Raw genomic sequence first — 25610 nt, 5'->3', positions numbered from 1 at the left:
AACAAGAATGTGTGTTGATCATCTACAGTACTGTGATGCATTGTAAAAAGTCACAAAGGCTCTGTAAGAAAAGGTTCTTAAATCTCTATCATGAGAAAATAACTTAGTTGATTCCCACGGTATTTCAATGTCTACATATTTTTTTTTTCTTGTTTCTTATGTCCTGTATTCTGGAGAAAGTTAGGTTTGAAAGAAGTCTTTAGCTTAAATCCCTTACCTTCTTGCTCTTAGGTTAAGTACCATCCTACTAACCACATTTCCAGAAGATTATTAGGTAAGATTTTTCTGCATATAGTATTGTTGTAGATTTCTTGTTATCATAAATTTCATACTGCTAATCATTCTCTTTTTTTTTTAGCTGATCCTGGAGCTTGAACTCTGGGCTTGGGAGCTGTCCCTTTTTGCTTAAGGCTAGTGCAACTTCCATCCTTTTCTGTGATTTGTTGGGAGTTTGGAGTCTCACAGATTTCTCTACCTGAGCTGGCTTTGAACCATGATCCTCAGATCTCAGACTCCTAAATAGCTAGGCTTATAGGGGTGAGCCACCACAGTCCCAGTGCTAATTATTTTTTTGTGTCTAACATCCTTATCTAAATAGGAAAACCCTGTAGTTCTTTGTTACAAAACTAGATTGCTTCTTTCGCATAGTACATTGTGATTTTAGCAACATAGGTTTGTTGGACTCATACTGAGCCCAACACTATGATCGTCCTATTTCCATTTCCCACTGTACATGGGATGACAAACATATACCACCATACTCAGTTCTTTCTGTTGAGGTAGGGTCTCATGAACATTTTTGCCCAAGGTGATCTGGAACCATGTTCTCCTGAACTCAGCCACTAGTATTGGATACTCCTGCACCAAGCCATCGGTTGAGATGGAGTCTTGCAAACTTTTTGGCTGAACTGGCATTGAACTATGGTTTTCATGATTTCCACCTCCTGAATGGCTAAGATTATAGATATGAGCCACTGGCATCTGCCAGGTTCACTTTTTAAAAGTAGGATTACAGAGATATCCTTTACTTTACTGTTCAGGTTCTTCCAAGTTTTTGGTTGAGACAAGTAAGAAGCAATGAAGCATACTGTTCATATTATGTCATTTCAATTTGTTCAAATGAGTTTTCCTATTATAAATCTATCACTCCACACACTGCAAAGGTTATTTCTTTGGTGATTGTTTCTGATAAATGGTGTCTTTGTTTTCTAGTTTCTGTTGCTGTTGCAGAGCTTTTCTTTTCCTATGTTATGTCGACATTTTTTTCAAACATTTCATCAAAGAGAGATGTGTATCGAGTTGACCTTTATATTTTCCTGTTTTAAATTGTGCTACCTGTCTGCCATACATAAAGCATGTGAAGCAGAGCTAGATAAAGTCTGAAGGATTCTGACAACATCAGCCTAAGGAGAGGTTTTCACAGGCAGCAGAACCAACAAGTTGATAATTGCTCTACAAAGAGCAACATTAGGGGACGTGTGATTGGAAACCTAAAATCATAAAAGGTATGGGTGGGATACACTAGGTTTTGGTCTTGGTGACAGTGGGGTCTGAACTCAAGGCCTTGCACTTGCTAGACAGATGCTGTACCACTTGAACTACATCCTCAGCTCTTTTACTGCTTTAGTTATTTTTCACACAGTGTCTCAAATTTTTGCCTAGAGCCAGCCTCAGATCGTGGTCCTCTTACTTAAGCCTCCTGTGTAGCAGGGCTGACAGGCATGGACCACCACGTCCTGCTTGTTTGTTCAGATGGACTCTCGATAATTTTTTTTTTTTTCTTGTCGGTCGTGGGGCTTGAACTCTGGGCCTGGGCGCTGTCCCTCAGCTCTTCAGCTCAAGGCGAGTGCTCTACCACTTGAGCTACAGCGCCACTTCCGGTTTTCTGGTGGTTTATTGGAGATAGGAGTCTCACGGTCTCTCCTGCCCGGGCTGGCTTTGAACCGCGATTCTCAGATCTCAGCCTCCTGAGTAGCTAGGATTACAGGCGTGAGCCACCAGCGCCCGGCGAGACTCAATAATTTTATTCCGGGGCTGGCCTCAGAATTCTTCCAATCTCTTTCTGAGTAGCTAGTTTTACATGTGTATACTACCACTCCTGGCCCTTGCCATCCTTGCAGGCAACCTTAGCCTAAGCACTAGTAAGTGCAACTGGAAGAAGGGGAATGTTATAGGATAAATAAGAGGAAGTACATCATAAAATTCAATGCATATTCTACAAAATTAAGAAAATTGAGGAAGGGCTGGGAGGTGGGGAAGAATTATGAGAGGGTGACATTAATCAAGATACATTGTATTCTTTTTTTTGGGGGGGGGGATCTGGTTGTGGGGCCTGAACTCTGGGCCTGGGCCCTGTCCCTCAGCTCTTCAGCTCAAGGCTAGCGCTCTACCACTTGAGCCACAGCACCACTTCCAGCTTTTTTCTTTTTGCTTATGTGGTGCCGAGGAATTGAACCCAGGGCCTCAGGCATGCAAGGCAAGCGCTCTACCACTGAGCCACCTTCCCAGCCCAAGATATATTGTATTCTTACAGCAACTCCTTTGTGCAACTACTGAAAGATAATAAAAAAGAGAGATTGTTCCATAAATTAAAAAAAATAAAGGAAGTACAGTTGTAGAGCAGAAATTAGAAGATGTCTTTTTCCCTATGGAGGTAGTTCAGGTTAAAAAGAAGGACTAGGTAAGGCTAAGGTATAGCTTAGTGATAGAACACTTGCCTTGCTTGCTTACCTCCATGCAGCAGACCCTCAGTTCCATCCTCAGCACTGCAAAAAACAAACAGAAAAAGGAAAGAATATTTAAATTTTGTAGCATCAAAATATCTTAAACCCAAGAAGACAGAGCACTAGTAGTTAAGAAACTAGGCATATTTGAGAATCAGTGGCTAGTCTGTCTCGTTTAGGACTGTTGAGTAGAAATTTCTGCAATGATGAAAATGTACTTTTCCTTCCCTGCCCACATGTAGTTAGTGAGACATCTGAGGAACTGGACTTTTTTTTTTTTTTTTAAGAAAAAACAATTTAAGAAAAACGTCCTGGAAGTGGTGCTGTAGCTCAAGTGGTAGAGTGCTCTCCTTGAGCTGAAGAGCTGAGGGACAGCTCCCAGGCCCAGAGTTCAAGCCCCACGACCAACAAAAAATGGAAAAAAGTCCTTTGTTTCCATATCTTTGGAGTTCATTTCAGTATGTATCTTATATACATATGAAGAAGTGCTTGGGTATTACACCTTCATGATTTTCTCCTAAGACTATCCACTTTTGGTCTCACTGTATGTGAGTATCTAGAATTTTGTTTATTTTGTCATGTCCCATTCTGTTTTAGCTCTAACTTCCTCATATCAGGGAGAACATGAGCTGTTTGCTTCTCTGATCTTGGCTTACCTCACTTAACATGATTTGTTCTAGGAACTGAACTTTTTAAATTTTAATTGAATAAACATATTGCTAATACTGACAGTACAACTTTCTAGCCTTCTGAAGTTGATATAAAAGATGGATGTGATCTTGGTAGCTGACAGGTTTCATTTTAGGAGGCATTTGTAATATCTATATTATATTAGTTATTTATGGCAAAGGAAAAGGATTCAGAGGATGTCTGAGTCAACTAAAAGGCTTAGGGGGAATACATTTTATAGATCTTGAAAGAAAGAGAAATTTCTGTGAATGGAGATTATTAATCAAAAAGATCAAATAGCAGGTAAGGGAGTTTAGACCTTTGTGAAGAAACTAGACAAAAGATGTCAGTGAGATCACGAATTTGTGTTTGATATAAAGGATTTTGGAGATTTGACATCATAAAAGGTTGGTTTTGGTTTTAGTATTGAGTGGAAGACAGTGGATAAGCAAGGAAGAAAGAATCCAAGTGTCCTAATGGTATAACAGATCCTCTACAAATACTTAATATCCAGGTTAAGAATGAAAGATCCTGTCCCTACCCATCCACGGCTACAGGAGTAGGAGGGAGGAGCTAGTATAAAATAATTATGTTAGACATAAATTATGTCTATTTCAGAGATATGGGACTTACAGTAGGGTAAGAGGTTAGGAAATAGCCTAAGTAGCACCAAAGGGACTAAAGTTCAAGCTGCAACTCAGATACAGGATAGAGGAGGGCTGTGTCAGGAGCTGGTTTCTTTAGTAATGGATTTTCTTTAAATCCACCATTGGAGAGAGTGTATGTGGCAGGAAGTGTACTTGAAGTCCCAACTGCTCAGAGGGAGGCTGAGGCAGGAGGATTGCTCAAGTCTTGTTCAAGGATAGCCTCAGCAACTTACTGAAACCTTATTTTTCTTTCTAAAATGTATCATATTTTAATGACTCTACTGAGTCAGAATTCAATTAACACCCTGCCCCCATGTGATTAGAACAGGATTTCATAAAATAAGGATCTTTAACCCTTAATCACTGAGCTACCTCCCTTTTTCCTTTTTTTTTTTTTGTCGGTCATGGGGCTTGAACTCTGGGCCCTAGTGCTGTCCCTCAGCTCTTCAGCTCAAGGCTAGTGCTCTACCACTTCAGCTACAGTGCCACTTCCAGTTTTCTGGTGGTTTATTGGAGGTGAGTTTCACAGACTTTCCTGCCCAGGCTGGCTTTGAACCATGATCCTCAGATCTCAGCCTCCTAAGTAGCTAGGATTACAGGTGTGAACCACTGGCGCCTGGCTTTCCTATTTTATTTTTATTTATTTATTTATTTATTTTTGGGTCCGGTCATGGGGCCTGAACTCTGGGCCTGGGCGCTGTCTCTAAGCTCTTCAGCTCAAGGCTAGTGTTCTACCACTTGAGCCACAGTGCCACTTCCAGCTTTTTTCTTTTTGTTTATGTGGTGCTGAGGAATCGAACCCAGGGCTTCATGCATGCACTCTACCACTGAGCCACCTTCCCAGTCCCTCCTATTTTATTTATAACCTAAAAATGCTGATTGGTTTGAAGAACACTGAAAGTAGTGTGACATAGTAAAAGGGAGAAAAGGGGCTGGGAAGGTGGCTCGGTGGTAGAGCGCTTGCCTTGCATGCATGAGGCCCTGGGTTCGATTCCTCAGCACCACATAAGCAAAAAGAAAAAAGCCGGAAGTGGCGCTGTGGCTCAAGTGGTAGAGTGCTAGCCTTGAGCTGAAGAGCTGAGGGACAGTGCCCAGGCCCAGAGTTCAGGCCCCACAACCGGAGCCCCCCCCAAAAAAAAAGGGAGAAAAGAAGTTGGAGATAATGGAGTAATAATGGGAAGCTATGGGCTGACTAGCCACGTTTAGTCCTCTTGTAGAACGCCCAGCATTTTGTGTCTTCCTAGTTGATTGTATGGGTGTGGAAGACATCCTTGAGGAAAGCCTCAAGCTGTGGTATTGTGAAAATGGACACAAGATTCTAGTTTTAAGGAATAGGTTACATTTGTTCCAGTCCCACATGCAACAAAAATAGCTCCTTGTATGTTGGTTTCCTCATGAGCCTTCCTTTGAATACTAACTGAACAAGCTCAAGCCCTTGTTAGCCTTCTCCAAATCCATTTTACAAGTTGAGATTATTTTCAGCAGGAATTGTTAACAGTTTTATGCTTTCTTTTATTCCATAGTTTTTTTTTTGTCAGTCCTGGGGCTTGAACTCAGGGCCTGGGCACTGTCCCTGAGCTCTTTTGCTCAAGGCTATCACCCTACCACTTTGAGCCACAGCTCTACTTCCTGTTTTATGGTAGTTAATTGGAGATAAGAATTTCATAGACTTTCCTATCTGGGTTGGCCTTGAACTGTGATTCTCAGATCTCAGCCTCCTTAGTAGCTAGGATTACAGGTGTGAGCCATCAGCACTAGGCAGTTTTTGTATATTAAGGAAACTACTTATCCTTGAAATAAAATATTATTATAATTATTATTTGGTGTATCAAACCCAGGACTTTGCTCATGTTAGCAAGTATTCACTCACTGAGCTATATCCTCAACCCCATTGTTAATATTTTAGTAGCACATTTAAGTGAAATTTAGAAAAGATGAACTTAGTTTAACTATCACTTAGACAAATTATGCTCAGATTATGCTCAGATTACACTACTATGTATATAGGGATTTGGGGGCGGGAAGTGTCATTTAAAATTTTTTTTTCATGTTTAGATTTTTTTTATTGTGAAAATACTATACAGAGAGATTACAATTACATGGGCAAGATAATGAGTACATTTCTTTTTTTGGGGGGGGGGGGGCTGAACTCTGGGCCTGGGCGCTGTCCCTCAGCTCTTCAGCTCAAGGCTAGCGCTCTACCACTTGAGCCACAGCGCCACTTCCGGCTTTTTTCTTTTTTCTTATGTGGTGCTGAGGAATTGAACCCAGGGCCTCATGCATGCAAGGCAAGCGCTCTACCACTGAGCCACCTTCCCAGCCCATGAGTACATTTCTTATCAAGCATTGTAGCCTCCTCCTTTGTTCATTTAAATTTTTTGATGGTGTTGGGGGTTTGAAATTGGTCCTGTACTTGCTAGAAAGTCACTCTACTGCTGAGCCATGCAGGCTTTTTTTCCTTTGTCCCCCTGGTATTGGAGTTTGAATTCATGGCCTTGGACTTGCTTAGCTTGTTGGCTTGGCTGGTATTCTTTCGGTGGTCACTTAAGTCATACTGACATTGCTTTCTGCTGCTTATTTTGGTGGTGATGTCAGATTTTTCTGCTAGGGCTAGCTTTGAATCAAAATTCTGGAGGCAGCCTCTTGAGTTGCTAGGATTATAGGCATGAGCCACTGGCACACAGCTTTTACACAAATTTAAGATTCTTTTCACTTTTAGCTTTCATATACCTAAGTAAGATTTTATATAAACCTGAAATTGTTTTTTTCAGAGCATTTATCACTTGTTAATAGCTTTCATTGCATTGTATTAAAGTAGAATGTTTTCAAGTATATATTACTAAATATTTTTGTTTATTTTCTGATATTAAAATTTTAATATGCCGCATGTCTTTGTTCATTTATTATTTTAGTTTTTATAAGTTTTTTTAGCTAGTGCCAGTGGTTCACATCTGTAATCTTAGCTACTTGGGAGGCTGAGAACAGCAGGATTAAAATGGAGGGTCAGCCTAGAATCTGTCTCAACCCATAGCTTATTATAGTAGCATATACCTGTGTCTAAAGGTACCCAGGAGGCTGAAATTAAGATCTAACTTCTAGGCAGTCTGAGCAGCAAAGTCTACCAGAGTTTCTCAGTAGAGAGAAGCTACATGCAGATGTGTTAGTATGACATCTATGAAACGGTGGAAAGAAGCCTAAAATTGGTTGATTATGTTCACAGTTATGTTCACAGTGTGTGCCTTGTCAAGAAGTAAGACCCCATCAAAAGCAACCAGTGCAAAACAGGGCTAGAAGTGTGGCTCAGCAGTAGAGTACTTTCCTAACATGGGTGATACCCCTAAGTTCAAACCCTACTCCTGAAAAAATAACCCCCTACACCATGTTTGAGATTAAACCCCAGGACTTCATGTATGCTAGCAAGTATTCTACCACTGAGCTATACCACAGACTCAACAAAGTTACACGTTAACTATTAATGTGCATTGCTAAATTTCCTTCTAAAGGACTGATTTAATCATATGAATGTACCTGTTACCTTGTATAATATTTCTTTTTTCCTTATGCTTTTTTTTAAATACTCTTTAATTTTTTTTCTCTCTCTTTTCACATTCTTGGGGCTTGAATTCAGGGCCTGGGTGTTGTCACTGAGCTCTTTGGATCAAGGCTAGCACTCTTGTCACTTGAGCCACAGCTCTACTTCTGGTTTTCTGGTGGTTAATTAGAGATAGTCTTACAGACTTTCCTGCCCAGCCTTGCTTTTACCCGTGATCCTTAGATCTTAGCTTCCTGAGTAGCTTAGGTTTATAAGCATGAGCTACTAGCACTTGGCTCTATGTTAAAAATGTTTTTCGGTGTTATTGATAAATATATTTCCTTATTTCTTAATGCTGCTTGCATTTTCATTTGTGAACACTGTTTTTCTCCCTTTTTTTGTCTAGTAGTTATTAGCTGTATAGGATTAGGATTCTTTATATTTTTTCTGATACATAATGAAAGAAAATGCCTTAGATTTGTTTTAGAAATGTGTACTTTCTCTGCTTTTGAAATACTGTTTGCTTTTCAAGTTACATTTAGCCTTATAACCTGTCTTGCTTAACAGATTTTACATTTTGATTTCTATTTGGTCATTTTATGTTTGTCCTTAACTAATTGCTTTAGTGCAAAATATGATCTTATACTCGATGAGCAGGCAGAAGACTCAAAATCAAGTCACTCCCATACAAGTAAAAAACATAAGAAAAAAACACGCCATTGCTCTGAAGAAAAAGAAGATGAAGATTACATGCCAATCAGAAATACTAACCAGGTTGGTTTAATGTCTTTGTCTAGGTGTCCCTTTGTAAATTACATCTTAAAGGTATAATAATATAGGAGAGAAGAGATAGGTCTGAAAAGTAATTCCTAACTCTAAAATGTAGAATGGTTTTCTAGAGTTAATGGGCTTTAATTTTCAAAACTATATATCATATGCTGTAAAAAAGATTGCATTCAAGGTAACTTAATGTGTCATATTTCCACATGTGAAGCAAGAGTGATCTGCCATCTGTGGGTACCCATTTATTTCCATCAAAAACTGAAAAATAGTGTTCGATTGCAGCCTGGGTTTTATGTGCAGCACTTAGAACCTTGTAGCTTTTATAGTCTGTCAACCATTTATACACTTTGTATTGAATATTAAATGTAGCACCAGTAGGTAACGCGATCATCCCAAAGTTCTGAATATCACATTTTCTTCAACAATACTAATGAAAATTTCTCAAAGTAAATTGATTTTAAAGAGAAGAAATTATTTTCGCTCCCTTCCTCCCTTGATCTACTGCTTGAGCCATACTACCAGTCCAGCAATGCTGGTTAATTGTAGATAATAATTTCCAGAACTGTTTATTTATTTTATTTTTGATCAATTCTGGGGCTTGAACCCAGGACCTGTCCCTGAGTTTCTTTTGCTCAAGGCTAGCATTCTACCACTTGTGCCACAGCACTAATTCTAGCTTTTTTTGTATATGTGGTACTAAGGAGTTGAACCCAGGGCTTCATGCATGCTAGGCAAGCACTCTACCACCAAGCTACATTCCCAACCCGAATTTCCAGAACTTTTCTGCCTGGGCTAACTTCAAATCATGTTCCTCAGGTCTCAGCCTCCTGAATATCTAGGATTACAGGTGTGGGCCACCAGTTCTTGGCAAGCAGAAATAATGTCCAACTTGTGTTTTGAGTCTCTGTTAAATAAAAAGCAAATTATGCCACAGCCCCATGCTTTTATTGTATCTCACATTTGAGCTGAGCCCAAATGGATGAGGATTGTGGTGGGCTGAGGTTGAGGTGAGGAGGGAGGGAGCCTAGGAAGGTAAGAATGTTGAGATACAGAAATATAGTAAACAAAGGAAAAACTTTGCTGCCTGGAATCTTAGATTGACATTTTTATGCTGGAGGCCATCGATGGGACTTGACATGTTACTTTCTGAACCATAGTTTTCTCCTCTGTGAAATGAGATAATACTTCACAGCCATGCTGTATAATTAATTGAAAAAATGTATGCACACATTTTCTACAACTGGCCATTCTTTTTTTTTTTTTGTGGGAGGGAGGTCCGGTCATGGGCCTAAACTCTGGGCTTGAGCACTGTCCCTCAGCCCTTCAACTCAAGGATAGCTCTCTACCACTTGAGCCATACCACCACTTCCGGCTTTTTTTTTCCTGCTTATGTGATGCTGAGGAATCAAACCTAGGGCCTCATGCATGCAAGGCAAGCGCTCTACCACTGAGCCACCTTCCCAGCCTCATGGCCATTCTTTTTGTTTTTTGTTTTTGTTTTGAAACAGGGTCTCTTTGTGTAGCCCAAGCTGGCACTGTATTTGAGCCCTTTTGCCTTAGTCTCCTGAGTTGAGTACCGGAACACACTAGTACAGCCACTTGGCTTATTTTTATCACCACTTCCTTTGCTATTGCAGTCACAAAGTGCAGTTGTAATAGCTTCTCCTTGTGGTTATGTCATTAACTATGTTCATATTTCAGTTCATTTGTTTTAATTTTCTTTTTTTTGTTATTAAAGGATTGCTTGGAACATTTTTTTAATTTGTTGTTTTAAAACTGTAAAATCAAAATGTTTTAAGACAGAAGTAAAATCAAGCCAGGCGTGGTGGTGTGTGCATGTCATCCTAGCACTCAGGATGATGAGGCAGGAAGGTTGAGAGCTTGAGCCTCGCTGAGCGAAGTAGTCTAAAAAAAAAAAGCAAAATCTACAAAATAATGCTTAGATATATCTAGCTTCTACCTCTCCTTTTCATCTTTCTTCTGTAGGTAACTTTTTATGTATTTTTATGGTTTGTCTTCATTAAAAAATTATTTTAGTAAAAATATTTATCATTTATATATACATTTAACATATATATATATATATATATATATATATATATATATATATATATATATGTATGTATGTTCTTAGCTCCCTCTTTCAAAGTAGCATACATTTCTACCTTGGTGTGGTGTAGCAGAGGAGTAATTTCCTTTCATAGTCTACTATCTATTTAAAGATTGCCATCTTTCATGTCTCACCCTAGTTTTTTTAAGTTGTACCCTTGTTCTTTCCTTCAAATACTACTCACATGAATCAGTTACAATAAAAGCAATTGTAGTGTCTTTTTATCCTTAAAAGATGAGCTGAATTCTTTTATCTCTATTTTACAACAAAGAAAACTAAGATTAAGCTACTGGCCATTGTTTTACATAGTAAGTAACAATTGCCTACTTTAGCTCAGACTCTTGCCTAGTCTATTGCTGTTTTTATCTGAATGTATTCTTGTTGAATTTATTTCCTTAATCCTATTCCTACTTGGGTGTAATAGCCTGGCATTTCACCATGATGTATAGGAGGAGTTTCTCCTCTCTCCTTATTTCTATACTATATTTAGTTCAAGATCACTGTGGTGCTTTTTTCATACTCCTTTAAGTATTTTTACTAAAAACCCATAGTCCTTGTCTCATGTGCTTTTTACCTGTAGCTTTCCATCTGTGCTTGCACCTGGAGTCTTCAGTAAGTCCAGGGCTGAGATAAACATTGCTGTGTTTGAGATAATTAGAAGTCTACTAAATTCAAAGGCTGATGATATATATATATATATATATATATATATTTTTTTTTTTTTTTTTTTGGTCCAGTTGTGGGGCCTGAACTCTGGGCCTGGGTGCTGTCCCTCAGCTCTTAGCTCAAGGCTAGCGCTCTACCACTTAAGCCACAGCACCACTTCCGACTTTTTTTTCATTTTGCTTATGTGGTACTGAGGAATCGAACCCAGGGCCTCAGGCATGCACAGCAAGCGCTCTACCACTGAGCCATCTTCCCAGCCCAGGCTGATGATATTTTAAGTCTGTTCCTCCTCCCTTTTATGAGTCTTTTGGTCCTGCTACTTGATGACTTAAAACTTGCTATTAACAAAATTCTCTGTTGGTGCGAAGTAAGAAGTATTATTCTGGGGGAAGGTCAATAGTATTTTTATAGTAATTTTAACTATAGTTTTCCTGTTTCTCCCAAGTATATTAAAGTAAATATTTTTAAATAATAACATAGCTTCATTAATTTTCCTTTGATTCCAGACTAAGAGACATAATAGTTAAAGGAAATTTTCAACACTAGTTAAATTTCAGGTGTAACTCATATTTTCCTATTTGTTAGTATTTTACTGGGTGAGTCCAATTTCCTAAGAATGTTTTAACTGAATTCTTTAAATTGTTTTTTTTTCTTGAAAGACTTACAATTCAGTTTGAAACTCGTGTTTAATTTTTCCACCTCGTGTCTTAAATACAAATGTGATTTTTGTGTCGTTGAGGTTGGGTCTCACTGAGGTTATAGGAAATGAGTGTTGAGCTGTGGGTCGCCTGCCTGAGAGTCATTCTGGGTATCGGTTCTCCACTGGGCTTTTCCTGCCATATGTAGAATTTGGCACTCTATTCTTGCTATCATTTTAATGATTTAATGTTCTTTCAATGCTTAGGTTTAATTCTTTTTTTCCCTGTTTCATTTAATTGAATCTTCTATTTAATCTCAGAGGCCTGAGCAAAGATAGCTTTACAGCAGGTCATTTGCTGGGTTAATTGCTTTACATGGGAGTATGTGTCTGTCCTTTTAGTTATATGCTTTTTTATTCACCTTGTTTTATGTCATAAGTGTATAAAACATAAAGTCTATATTGGAAAAGACCTTATTGATTTAAATTCATCTTAGATAAGATTCAATCAGGTGTTGGAGTGTGTGTGTGTGTGTGTGTGTGTGTGTGTGTGTGTGTGTGTGTGTGTGTGTGTGTGTGTGTGTGTGTGTGTGTGTGTGTGTGTGTGTGTGTGTGTGTGTGTGTGTGTGTGTGTGTGTGTGTGTGTGTGTGTGTGTGTGTGTGTGTGTGTGTGTCCTGGGGCTTAAACTGAGGTTCTGGATGCTGTCTCTGAGCTCCTTTTGCTCAGGGATAGAACTCTAGCACTTGAGCCACAGCTCCCTTTCTGGCTTTTTTTGAACAGTTTATTGGAGATAGAGTCTCATAGACTTTCCTGCCCCTGCTGGTTTCAAACTGTGATCCTTAGATCTCAGCCTCTCCTCAGTAGCTAGGATTATAGGTTCAAGCCACCAGTGCCTAGCTAGATGTTGGCATTTTTTTCATTATTTTTTACCCTGTTCTACCCCCTCCCCTTACTTTAAATTTTGTATATAAAGTTGTTAAATAATGATATTAAACTGGGCAGATCTTAAATCTTGGCCTCTGTTTCTAGAATGAGGGCGATATACTACTGAAGCTCTTTTTTTTTTTTTTTTTCTGGTTGTGGGGCCTGAACTCTGGGCCTGAGCACTGTCCCTCAGCTCTTCAGCTCAAGACTAGCTTTCTACCACTGAGCCACAGCACCACTTCTGGTTTTTTCTGCTTATGTGGTGCTGAGGAATCGAACCCAGAGTTTCATGCATGCAAGGAAAGCACTCTATCACTGAGTCACCTTCCCAGCCCCAGAAGCTCTTAAGTATTGTGTTATCCATACCATATTAGTGGGTCAACTCTGACTGGCTTTTTTTTTTCGGGGGGAGAAGGGGGGTCAGGTCGTGGGGCCTGAACTCTGGGCCTGGGTGCTGTCGCTCAGCTCTTCAGCTCAAGGCTAGCACTCTACCACTTAAGCCACAGCGCCACTTCCCGCTTTTTTCTTTTTGCTTATGTGGTGCTGAGGAATTGAACCCAGGACCTCATGCTTGCAAGGCAAGCGCTCTACCACTGAGCCACCTTCCCAGCCCTCTGACTGGCTTTTTAAAAAAAATAATTTCTTGTTGAGATTAAGTGATTACATAAATTTCACAGTATTGTGGGATAGTGATATTTAGTTAAAGTCACAAACACATTTTAGCCTTCACAAGGCAAATTGTCATTATCATGGTTTATAAAGTTTGTGAATTCTGTATGCTTTGACAATACAACTATTTCTTCCACATCAGGTGATACGTACATTTCTTTCCTTTTGCTTAGTGTAAGCTGTTCCCGCTTTCCCTCTCATTCTCTCCCTTCCATCATTGCTGTTGAGTTGCTTAGTTCATTTTCATCAATGTCCAGTGCAACTGATGGGCTCCTCTGTTGTATATTTTCCCATTTCCTTCTGATTCTATGCCCTCCTCCTAGCTTCCCTCAGATGTGCACATACACGTGTGTGTATTATACATATATATACATATACATAATACATACATATATACATATATATGGTCAAAAACATGGAGTCATTTAGTAATGATACCACAAATTAAGTAGAGGTCCTTTGTTTCTTGAGTCCTGTTTACGTGTTATATCTCCTTGAATTTTGAATTTAACATCCACATATCCGGGAGACCATGTACCGTTAGTCTCTCTGCTCTTGGCTTACCTTGCTCTGACTGGCTTTTCTTCTGCTTATAGTTGACACTTTACCACTCAAGTGCTATACCATTTAAGCCTATGTCCAGAGCCCTTTTGTTTTAGTTTGTTTTTCACATTGGGTCTCCACTTTTGCCTGTGGAGGTCTCAGAATGTGATACTCCTATATTTACTTCCTGTGTAGCTGGGATTGCAAGTAAAAACCAACCCAGCTTATTTGTTGAGATGGGCTCTTACTACTCTTACTACTTTTGTGTCCAGCCCAGCCTTGAACTCATCCATTTGTTTCTACATTCCAAGTAGCTGGGATTACAGGTCTGAGCCACAGTGCCTGCCCTATTTTATATTTTAGCTTATGAGATTCTTGACATTAGTAATATTTAAAGTTGAAGCTTGGCATGATGGTGCATATTTATAATCACAGCACTCAGGAGGCCAAAACAGGAGGATCATGAACTCAAGGCCAGCTTGGGTTACATAAGGAGACTTAGTTACAACAATTGGCTGACAGTAGACTTTGCTAGGTTTTACTTAACAAGGTCCCTAACATGATTTCAGTGGTTCAAGTGTAACTCTGTATGTCTTTGGCAGGATATCTACAGGGAGATGGGGTTTGGTCACTATGAAGAAGAAGAAGCCTGTTGGGAGAAGCAAAAGAGTGAGAAGAGAGACCGGCCTCAGAAGCGTAGTCGTAGTCGATCTCGAGATAGGGATGGCCACTACGGCCACAGCCACAAGTCCAGATACCAAGCAGATCCGTATGAGAGAGAAAGAAGCAAGAAGAGAGAACGAAGCAGAAGTCCAAAGAAATCCAAAGACAAAGAAAAATCTAAGTACAGATGAAAAGTGAAGAGTTTACTCTTGCCTAACTTAAGAAACTGGAGACATGTCCACCCACAGTTTTGTCAAAGCAGTTATAAACTCTGCTTCTTGTTGTGTTTTCTTTCATATTAGGATTATGGCCCTTTTAGATTGATAACATAGGGCTCTGAAAGATAACTGAACAGTTTTTTGTGTATCTTTTTTTATACTAATTTTGTTGTTACACCTAAGTGGCAGAATTCATTTTCAATGTCTTTTACTCTTGTTTTTAACATGCAGTATTTCATACTACAAAAGACACAAACATGTATAGATAGTATAAAGAATAATAAATATAAATATCTGTGTACCCATCAGTCATTTTAAGAAATAGAATATCACCTATATTTTAGAAGTCTTCCATTTTCTGAGTAATTTTTATTCTGAATTTTATGTTTTCCATGATCTTGTTCTAGCTTCACAAGGTAATTTTGTATGTTTTTGAATTTTATATAAATGGCATATGTTTTACTCCTGGAACTTTCTTTTTTCACTTTAACATCTTTTTTTTTTTTTCTTCTTTTTTTCTTTTTGTCGGTCATGGGGCCTGAACTCTAGGCCTGGGCGCTGTCCCTCAGCTCTTCAGCTCAAGGCTAGCGCTCTACCACTTGAGCCACAGCGCCACTTCCAGCTTTTTTCTTTTTGCTTATGTGGTGCTGAGGAATTGAACCCAGGGCCTCATGCATGCAAGGCAAGCACTCTACCACTGAGCCACCTTCCCTGCCCAAGGTTTATGGTATTTTTGATGTAGGGTCTCATTATGTAGCCCACAGTGGCCTCAGATTAGAGATCCTCTTGCGTCTGCCTCCCAAGTGCTGGAATTAGAGTCGTGATGTTCTCATTGTCACTGGAATTAAGCAGTTTGATTGCAGTGTGCTTAGTGTCATTTTTTCCATTGTAGGTTCATGGTTTTCATCCAGTTTGGATTTTTTTTTTTGGCATTATTCTTTCAGTTAATGTTTCTGTCCCTCCACCTGCACCCTTTCCCTCCTGGCGCTCCACTTCCTTGTGTGTTAGCTGTTTAAAGCTGTGCCAGCACACTGATGCTCTGTTCACTTTGTTAACTTTTCCTTTTTCTCCTGTGTTTTGTGTTTGTAGTTTCCGTTGACATGGCCTTTCTTCTGAAGTGACTAATCTTTTCATGCCACCCAATGCATGTGTTTAGTCTTTAGGCCTATTTGGGCCTTTTTTTCTCGTCTGTGTCTCTCATTTACAAACTCCAACTTTATTCTTCTTTTTGTCTTGGGAGAGGGCAAGGGGAGCATCTGTAGTACAGCAGATCTGCCATCTCTGTCATGTATGGTTAGCTTCTATTGATTGATTTCTACCTTGTTCCCACCCTGGTATGGGATTGTAATTTCTACATTTTGGAATTATTTGATAGGAGTTTGATGGTGTCCTTTAGTCTGTATTTCCTATAAACATGAAGTTAGGCCTGTTTTTGTTTTTGTTTTTAGCTTGAGTTATACATTTGAGGTAGAAAATGTGTTTCTTTGCTTCTTATTTGTTTTGAGAGGGCCTCCCCTGTAGGCTAGGCTGGCTAGGGATTTGAAGTTCTCTCACCTTGGTGTCTTATGAGCTAGAATGACAGTTATGTGCCACCACTTACAATTTCTCTGTTCTGTGCTTTTGTGATCTGTTTAAGAAATCTGTTTGGGTAGGGGTATTACTCAGTGGTCCAGTGTTTGCCTAGCAGGCACACAATACTGGGTTTAATACCTAGCATCAAAATCTGAGCTGAAGTAATGATGATAGTCTATATTCTAAAAAATGATATAACCTCATATACTTTAGTCCAGATTGAATGTTATGCGTGTATGTATATGGCATGATAAATGTATCCAGATCTACTGTATTTATTTATCCAAAGCCCATTATTGAAAGTTTAATCCATTCTCTGCAGTTCCACTTAATGTATGTGAGGGGCTGTGTGTGTGTGTGTGTGTGTGTGTGTGTGTGTGTGTGTGTGTGTGTGTGTGTGTGTGTGTGTGTGTGTGTGTGTGTGTGTGTGTGTGTGTGTGTGTGTGTGTGTGTGTGTGTGTGTGTGTGTGTGTGTGTGTGTGTGTGTGTGTGTGTGCGCGCGCGCTGCTCCTGGGGCTTAAACTCAGGATAGTGTTCTACCACTTGAGCCACAGCTCTACTTCTGCCTTTTTGGTGGTTAATTTTGAGGTAAGAGTCTTACAGTATTCTAGCCAGACCGGATTTGAACCACAATCTTAGTTGTCAGTCTCCTGAGTAGCTAGGATTACAGGTGTGAGCCACTGGTACCCAGCCATCTGTGAGTTTTTGTATGAGTGTTTTATTTGGGCTGTTGATTCTATTGGCTTACTGTCTGTTATAAATCCAATACCAATGCATATATTTCTTGTCTCTCTCTCTTTTATTTTTTATTTATTTATTTTTTTGTTGGCCATGGGGCTTGAATCTGGATCTGAACACTGTCCCTGAGCTCTTCAGCTCAAAGTGAGTGCTCTACCACTTGAGCCACAGCACCACTTCCAGTTTTCTGGTGGTTAATTGGAGATGAGTCTCACAGATTTTTTCCTGCTTGGGCTGGCTTTGAACCGTGATCCTCAGATCTCAGCCTCCTGAGTAGCTAGGATTACAGGTGTGAGCCACTGGCACCTTGCCCAATGCATATATTTCTATGGCTTATAGAAAACTTTATATTTAAACGGATTACAGGTGTGAGCCACTGGCACCTTGCCCAATGCATATATTTCTATGGCTTATAGAAAACTTTATATTTAAACAAGTCCTTTCATCTGTTTATTAGGAAAGGTTTGGTTCTTTGTTCTTTGCAGCTTTGGAAATGAAACTAGCATTTCCCAAAGGATTCTGTTGGGACTTTAGTTGTGTTAGTACTGAAACAGTAGATTACTTAAAGGGGAAAAAAGTCTTCCTAGTACTGAATCTTCTTAATCATTATCATATCTTTCCATTGGGTTCTTAGAATTTTCCTAATAAAGCTTCAGAACATTCTTTGTTGGATTTATTTCTAGTTTCTTTTCTTTTAAAAACGTTGTAAATGGTGCCTTTTAAAAACACAATTTTTGGTATACCGACCTAAGAAATTACAGTTTTGATTACTGCTCTCTCTTTTGTGGGGGAGGGGGGAGAGGCAGGAGGGCAATATTGGGATTGGAACTTAGAGCTTGTGTTTGAGCGGCGACACAACTCTGATTACTGTCTCTGTATCCAGCCATTTACTAAGCCTTTATATTTAAATTTTGTAGGATTTTGGGGGTCTTTTAGGTGGATAATAGCATTTGCAATTAAGACTTTTTTCCTTTCTTAATTATTTTAAAATTAAAATATATGTAACATGGCTGGGAAGGTGGCTTAGTGGTAGAGCACTTGCCTTGCATGCATGAGGCCCTGGGTTCGATTCCTCAGCACCACATAAGCAAAAAGAAAAAAGCCGGGAGTGGTGCTGTGGCTCAAGTGGTAGAGCGCTGTCCTTGAGCTGAAGAGCTGAGGGACAGCGCCCAGGCCCAGAGTTCAGGCCTCATGACCAGAACCCCCAAAAAGATAAATAAAATAAAATATATGTAACAAACCTGCCTTATTTGCAGATGTGTTACACAGAGTTTTGATCAAGCACTGTGAAAAAATAAAAAAAAATTAAAAATTTTTAAGTTTCCATGCATGCATTTTACAGTTCAGTGGGTGCAAGCAAGCTCTCAGCCCTGTGTACTGTCACTTGTGTTAATTTGATGTGAATGCTACATGACCGCCTGCCTTTAATTTGTGAAAACACACCTCAGAAAGCAAGTGGTAATCCCAAAGCAAGATAGCAGTTTATGTATTTAAGAGAAGTGATAAAGTGAAAATTTAGGATTGATTGGAAGGGCTGGGAAGGTGGCTCAGTGGTGCTTGCCTTGCATGCACAAGGCCCTGTGTTTGATTCCTCAGCAACACAAGCAGAAAAAGCCGGAAGTGGGGCTGAGGCTCAAAAGTGGTAGAGGGCTAGCTTTCAGCTGAAGAGCTGAGGGACAGCGCCAGGCCTAGAGTTCAGACCCCTACAACCGACAAAAAAAAAAAAAAAAAGATTGATTGGAATTAGTAGAACTTGGACTGCCTTAGAGGAAAAATGAGTTAGGCATCAAAGTCCGGCACTCAATTCCCAGCATCCTGAGCACACACAGGTATTCCTCAATGGTGAGTTCCTTGGAACCAGGTCTCGAGTGTCTGCCATATCCCTGTTTGTGATACCACTCACTGGCCACCTTTCCAGTAGAGTTTTGAATAGATAAGTGATTTTAGTTGACTCTAATTTCTAATACAGTGACAAGAGGCTGGCTTGTAATTTTCTCTTGTGCTATTCTTACCTGATTTTGATTAGATTATACATTAAGTTGGGAATGTTTTCAACCATCTTTTTTCTTGGATATTTAGGGAAAAAAAATGTAAGTCAACTTTTCTTTAAAAGGTGGGTAGAACTTGCCTCTGAAATCATTGAGTGTTTTATTTCTCTCATGGGGGGGGGACTGGTGCTGAGGTTTGAACTCAGAGCCTGGATAGTGCTCTACGACTTGAGCCCAGGATTATGGGTGTGAGCCACCAACACCCGGCTTGGGATGCATTTTTTGTGAGTGTGTGAAAAAATGTGCTGTTGATTAAATTTCAGTAATTATGGAATTACTAATTTTTCTACTTCTTTGGTATAAGTCATTTTGATGAGTGCATTATTCTGGGAATTTTTCATTTCCTATTGAAGTTTTTTAAGTTATTGGCAAGTGCTCATACTTTATCTGCTAGATGCCTAATTTCCCTTTAACATTATTGATGAATATCATGTTTTAATGTGCCTCATAAGTAGCATACAGCTAAATTGGCTTCTTTCTATTCCCCCAATTTTTTACTATCTTTTATTAGGTTTAGAATGAAATATTGTGACATTTCCATACATGCACATAATATATCCCAACAACTTCACACTCTGTATCTCTCTCCTTTATCCCCGCTCCTTTCTTCTACCATATTTATCCTCATACCCCATTTCCACTCCCTTCTCTCACTCCTCAATGGAGGCTATTTTACTTCAATAGGAATGATAGAGAGGCCGAAATTGAGAGGATCGTGGTTCCAGACCTTGAGTTCAAATTTCAATATTGTAAAAAACTTATTCTACATAAGAAACCATTAATATGACTATAGAAATGTAGACTTGCCTATATAGAAGATTCTAAACTGTGAAAAATGAACAAGAGGAATGTCGATGGCATGTGGTAAGAATAATGAGAAGAAATAACAAATTTGTGTTTAATAGAATCTGGGGGAATCAAAGTGGTAAAATCTTGAGCCTAGCATTTCAAGGAAACAGTTTTTTAACCAAAAGGTATAGGAAACTTGCTTTAAAAAGGCTCATGTGTAGCAGCAGGAGATACATTACTCGAGAGGTTTTAACAAAGTGATGACTTTTTTTTTTTTTTTGGTTGGTCATGGGGCTTGAACTCGGCCTGGGTGCTGTCCCTCAGCTTTTCAGCTCAAGTCTAGTGCTCCACCACTTGAGCCACAGCACCACTTTCAAAGTGATGACTTCTAACTACAGCATTTATCAGAGAGCCCTGATTGGATACAGTGCTGTGTTGGCTCATGTGCTACTGTGTGCACCTAGGCCAAAGAGCCCGGGTTTCTGATTGCTTCCAATTTGCTTCTGTAGATTAGGCTCATTCTTTTCCTGCTTTAGATTGAACACAGAGGCTCTTGCATATGCACACACTCTACCACTGAGCCTCAGCCCCAGCCCCTGGTGAACTCACACCAGACATCAGTGATGTTTTCTACTGACTTGCTAAAATTGAAGGGGAAAAGAAAGGTACACTGTGGACAGTGACTGTGTGTAATTGTGTGTGTGCATACATATACATAGATGTAGTTATTTTGGCCAGATACTCATGTCTCCTCTCTGTAATCCTAACTACTCAGGAGGAGATCTGAGGGTCGTGGTTTGAAGCTAGTCTAGAGAGAAAAGTCTGAAAGACTCTTGAATTAACCAGCAAAATGCCAGACTGGAGACATGGCTCAAGTGGTGGTAGAACACCAGCTATATGAAAAAGCCAAGCCAGAGCTTAAGCCCTAAGTTGAAGCCCCAATAATAGCATCTCAAGCCCACAAGTCTTCATTAGTTATAACTTCACTGTAAAGTTTAATCTTTCTTACCAGTTGGCTTTTCCAAGATTTTTGTCAGTACTAGGGAGTGAACTCAGGGTCTCACACTTCTAGGTAGACTGTCCACTGCTTGAACCATACCTCCAGCCCCTGGTTCTTTATAAATAGGTTAATAGAAACTGCATAGGTTACAGGGTCAGCAATCCTACTCTGAGATTTTTTTTAATGAATGTTTTTTCGTTACTGGCTGGTATACTTTGTGTTTTTCCACACATCATAAAAACATGTAGTCTCGTTTGACATTTCTCCCCCATCTAGGTTGAGTCACCAAGAGGGCATAAGAGCATAAAACCGAAATCACAGAAGCCTTACCTTTCAGTCGCTGTTGCTATGAAACCTTGTTTTGATGGGAAAATTTGAGAAGCTTTTGCTTCCTGTTGTTAAATGAGAATGTGGAGATCCCCTTCATTTTCAAGACTATCTCTTTTCAAAGACCCAGTCTTGCTCATGGTGCCTTCTTGAGTCTTACCTTTGTTATCCACATGGACTATTGATAAGGGCACTTCTCTGGATTAATGCTATATTTCTTCTCTTCTTCCATTTGTTGCTCACTGGATGGCTGATGGGTCCATGTTTGAGTGATGCTTGGTGTGCTGCTATTTACTTTGTCAAGGGCAGTGGGAAGCAGATTCATGAAAGACTACATCTCTGTGCAGACACACTAGCGGGGCAGTTTGGATAGAAAAAGAAGTTAGGAAAGTGCTGCCTGCTTTGCTGTATCTCTGGAATGAGACCACAGTGAACTCTGCTTCCTGAACAAGGGACAGTTGTGTTTTACTCTTGTTTGCTTGATCTGGTGGGGAGAGCTTGGGATTTGAATCCAGCCAGGTGCCTGAGAGTCTTGCAATAATATGCAGGATGGGCTGAGCATTTATAATCCCAGCTACTCAGGAGGCTGAGATCTGAGAGTCAGCCCTGGCAGGAAAGTCCATGAAATTCTTACGTCAAATTAATCAGCCAAAAAACCCACACACACAAAAACCACAAAAAAAAAAAAAAAAAACCAAAATGGAGTTATGGCACAAGTGCTAGGGTGCTAGCCTTGAGCAAAAAAGCTAAAGGACGGTGTCTAGGCCCTGAATTCAAGCCCCAGTGCCAGCACACACACCCCAAAACAAAACAAAAACAGGACACCAAAGAAGCGTAAGGTGATGGTCCAGTTAAAGCCCAGGACTGAAGAGGGCCAAAGGGGAAGAGGGCATGTGGGTGGGGAGGGCACTGGTTATAACTGAGAAGGGTGTTGGACTTGTCAGGTGATGGAATCACTGAGCTATTTCCAAGGAAGGAAGGAATGGACACAGGGCAGTTGAGAAAGGTACCTTGTAATTGTATGCAGGATCATCACCACACTGGATCAAGTGAAGATGATCAAAAAAAGAAAAAAAATCTTTCCTTAGCGCAGTTCTTTCTCCTTAAGCCCATCACAGGGCCCTTCAAGTCATGTTTCCTTGTGCTTCTGAGTCTATGCCTAGATTTCACTCTCTCTGGAAAGTCCTAGAGTCCTGGACCACTTCGCCTAAAATACTGAATTCATTCATCTTTTAAGGATTTCTTAAGCAAGAAAATTATTAAGGAGATTACACAAAAGTAAAATGTTTGTAGGGCCCCAAACGTTACTAACAGACCTCAACCTAGGGTGTTAGATTGTGAGCGAGTACTAAATTTATGGCTTGTACAAAATGATAAGGGCTTCGTATAGCGATCATATACAAGCTAATCCAGATCAAAAAGGAAGAGGCTACCCAACAGGAAAATAGGCAGCGGAAGGAAAAGAGGGGGAAGTGTAGAGACATTGCTGCAGCTGCTCAGAAAGACCCTCCAGTTTGCTAGCAGCCGGGGAGATGAGTTAGTGCTTGTGAGATCCTTTCGTGTATATCACTTTGGCTGGATGCACAATGGACGACCATAGGGAAAGGGGGACTGCCACCACCGCTGACGGATCCCGTGGGGGCCAAGCCGTAGTAGGTAGTGCTACTGCACTGCAAACAACTCTCATTTTGCTGTTTTAGCTCAGGGAGGAGACATAGCACACTGGGGAGGTCACTGATGCTGTAGGCAGCAAGAGGCAGGTGGACCAGGAGAGGCTTCTGGACCATCCCTGGCATCCAGGCCTCCACTATGGCGTGTGCTCTGTCTGTGCTTCCTCTGTGGTGAGGTTTTGTGCCTGTCTGGGCATGTCCAGGCCACTTCCTGAAGGCACTCTGTCCCACCACAAGAATCAGAGTTGGCAGAAATGACCTTAGGACTGTAGATCTAGCATCAAGTTTGCATAGGTGGAAGGGCAAGTGGGTGAGCAGGCTTGGAGCCACCTCAGGACTCCCAGGGTCCTGGGTGGGGTGAGGGTGGGGTGGGTGGAACTGGGCATCATCTTTCTTGTCATCTTTGTGTGTGTGCACGCGCGCACTGTGAATGGAACGCAGGCCTGTGTGAGTTTCTGCCATGCCTTGGTCTCTCCCAGGCCGAGCCTCGGCAGGGTCTGTGATACTGTGATTAAAGCTGCTTCCCCTGCAGACCTTACTTCTTGTTCTAGGGAGTGGCAGGCACCTCCAGCATTGCCAGTAGAGCCATTTCCTGAGACCGAAACCCATGGGAGCTTTCTCTGAATCTCCTACTGTGAAGGGACCCGGTGGTGGTGACCCTTTCCTTAATGGACTCAAGAGTGTAACATATTTTCTATTCTAAATGAGGTTTCTAGAAATTAAGACACCGAATTTTTGGGGTCTCCCTGATATATATTCTAGACTGATAGTTAAGCACACCCCACTTTCTTTGTTTTATTTGTGCCAAGTACTGGGCCTTGAACTCAGTATCTAGGTGCCATCTCTTGGCTTTTTCAGCTCAAGGCTTACTCTCTACCACTTGAACCACACATCTACTTCCTTCTTTTTTTTTTTTTTGCCAGTTAGTTGAAGAGTCTCATCTCTTGCCTGTGCTGGCTTCAAACTGGGATCCTCAAACCGCAGCCTCTTGAGAAGCTAGGATTACAGGCAAGAGCTATTTGTGCCCATTTTTTAAATTACATTTTTTCTATTATTATAAAGATGATGTACAGAGGCATTATAATTACGTAAGTCAGGGCTGGGAAAGTGGCTCAGTGGTAGAGCACTTGCCTTGCATGCCTGAGGCCCTGGGTTCGATTCCTCAGCACCACATAAGCAAAAAGAAAAAAGCCGGAAGTGGCGCTGTGGCTCAAGTGGTAGAGTGCTAGCCTTGAGCTGAAAAGCTGAAGGACAGCGCCCAGGCCCAGAGTTCAGGCCCCACTACTGGACCCAAAAAAAAAAAAAAAGTTTAAAAAAAAATTACGTAAGTCAGGTGAAAATACATCTTTTTGGAGAATACCACCCATTCCCTTCCACCATTTTTTTTTTTTGGAGAAACAACTTAGTGCTTTGCCCTTGGCCCTTATGCCCTATGGCCCTGGGAAGAGGTGCTATTGACTCTGAGCATAAATCAGGATTCTTAGATTTCTTGCCCATGTTCATCTTTTTTTTGGTGGGGCTTGAACTCTGGGCCTGGGCGCTGTCTCTCAGCTCTTCAGCTCAAGCAAGACCTCTACCACTTGAGCGACAGCACCACTTCCAGTTTTCTGGTGGTTTATTGGAGATAAGAGTCTCACAGACTGGGGGGAGGCTGGGAAGGGATGTGAAGGGTAAACAAAGGAGGAGGCTGCAATGCTGGATAAGAAATGTACGCATTATCCTGCCCATGTAATTGTAACCCCTCTGTACAGTATGTACGCACACAAAAAAAATTAAAAAGAAAGATGTTATAACATGCATGACTATCCATTGCTCTTCATTCCATTTTCTAATAAAAAGACTTATTAAGTAAAAAAAAAAAGAAAGAAAAAAAGAGTCTCACGGACTTTCCTGCCCAGGCTGGCTTTGAACCGCAATCCTCAAATCTCAGCCTCCTGAGTAGCTAGGATTATAGGTGTGAGCCACGGTTCCCGGTGTCCATGCTCATTTTTTATTAAGTACCCAGCCTGAGGTGCCTGGCAGTCCTTCAGAGGATTTCTTTGACTGGTTCCAATGCTACACTTAGAGAACTTAATGGCTCAGTCATTTCACATTTGCAAGACATCATTCGTGAAGCCTATAGCTGTGTGCCTCTCTAAGTCTGTGGCTTATGTAATTAGACAGCATGGTTCCTGGATGATGTTGGCTTGCTTCCTCATGGAAACACCCACCTGAGATGAAGTATACGGTTATACTTTCTGGTAAGGCTGCCAGAGACAAATGGGCATTTGGGGACCCCTGCTTGTTATCTTCTGTGGGACCAGAACCGAAGACTAATGTAACGTGATGCAACAACTCAACAACCGCATTCCATACCAGAAAAATATTTCCCTTGAAAGCGATATGCTTTCTCGAGAGTTCGTGCTTGGTTCATTGTTTTGGGTTTCCATCTTGGCTAGATTAGCTACTGATTAGTCTCCCTATGTCAACCCAGTGACCTCATCACTTATCAAAGGATAATTATGTTCTCCTGTATCATGGGACTAATTATCCTTTGGGACCTTTTGGCTCATGACTTTTTTTTTTCTTTGCAAGCACCAATAGAGACGTGAACTCAGGACCTTGAACTTGCCAGGTGGGCTCATTTAAACCCATCCTTCAGCCTCCCTCAGGACATTTTGATGTAACCTCTCAAATAGATA

The 25610-nt window shown here is 40.6% G+C and overlaps 1 protein-coding gene across 1 annotated transcript in view; it reads left to right on the top strand.

The window, feature by feature from the left end:
* Positions 1-15093, top strand: part of Ppil4 (peptidylprolyl isomerase like 4) — a 32826-nt gene extending 17733 nt beyond the window's left edge. The window contains exons 12-13 of the mRNA XM_042677036.1: positions 8198-8345; positions 14507-15093. Coding sequence (XP_042532970.1) covers positions 8198-8345; positions 14507-14758 — 400 coding nt within the window. The 3' untranslated portion in view covers positions 14759-15093. The remainder of the gene's footprint in view (positions 1-8197; positions 8346-14506) is intronic.
* The last annotated feature ends 10517 nt before the right edge of the window (positions 15094-25610 follow it).

This window comes from Dipodomys spectabilis, unplaced genomic scaffold (genome assembly GCF_019054845.1).
Source record: "Dipodomys spectabilis isolate Male_0828 unplaced genomic scaffold, ASM1905484v1 ptg000001l, whole genome shotgun sequence".
In the NCBI taxonomy this organism is placed as follows: domain Eukaryota; kingdom Metazoa; phylum Chordata; class Mammalia; order Rodentia; family Heteromyidae; genus Dipodomys; species Dipodomys spectabilis.
This window is presented reverse-complemented; position numbering and strand designations above follow the sequence as displayed.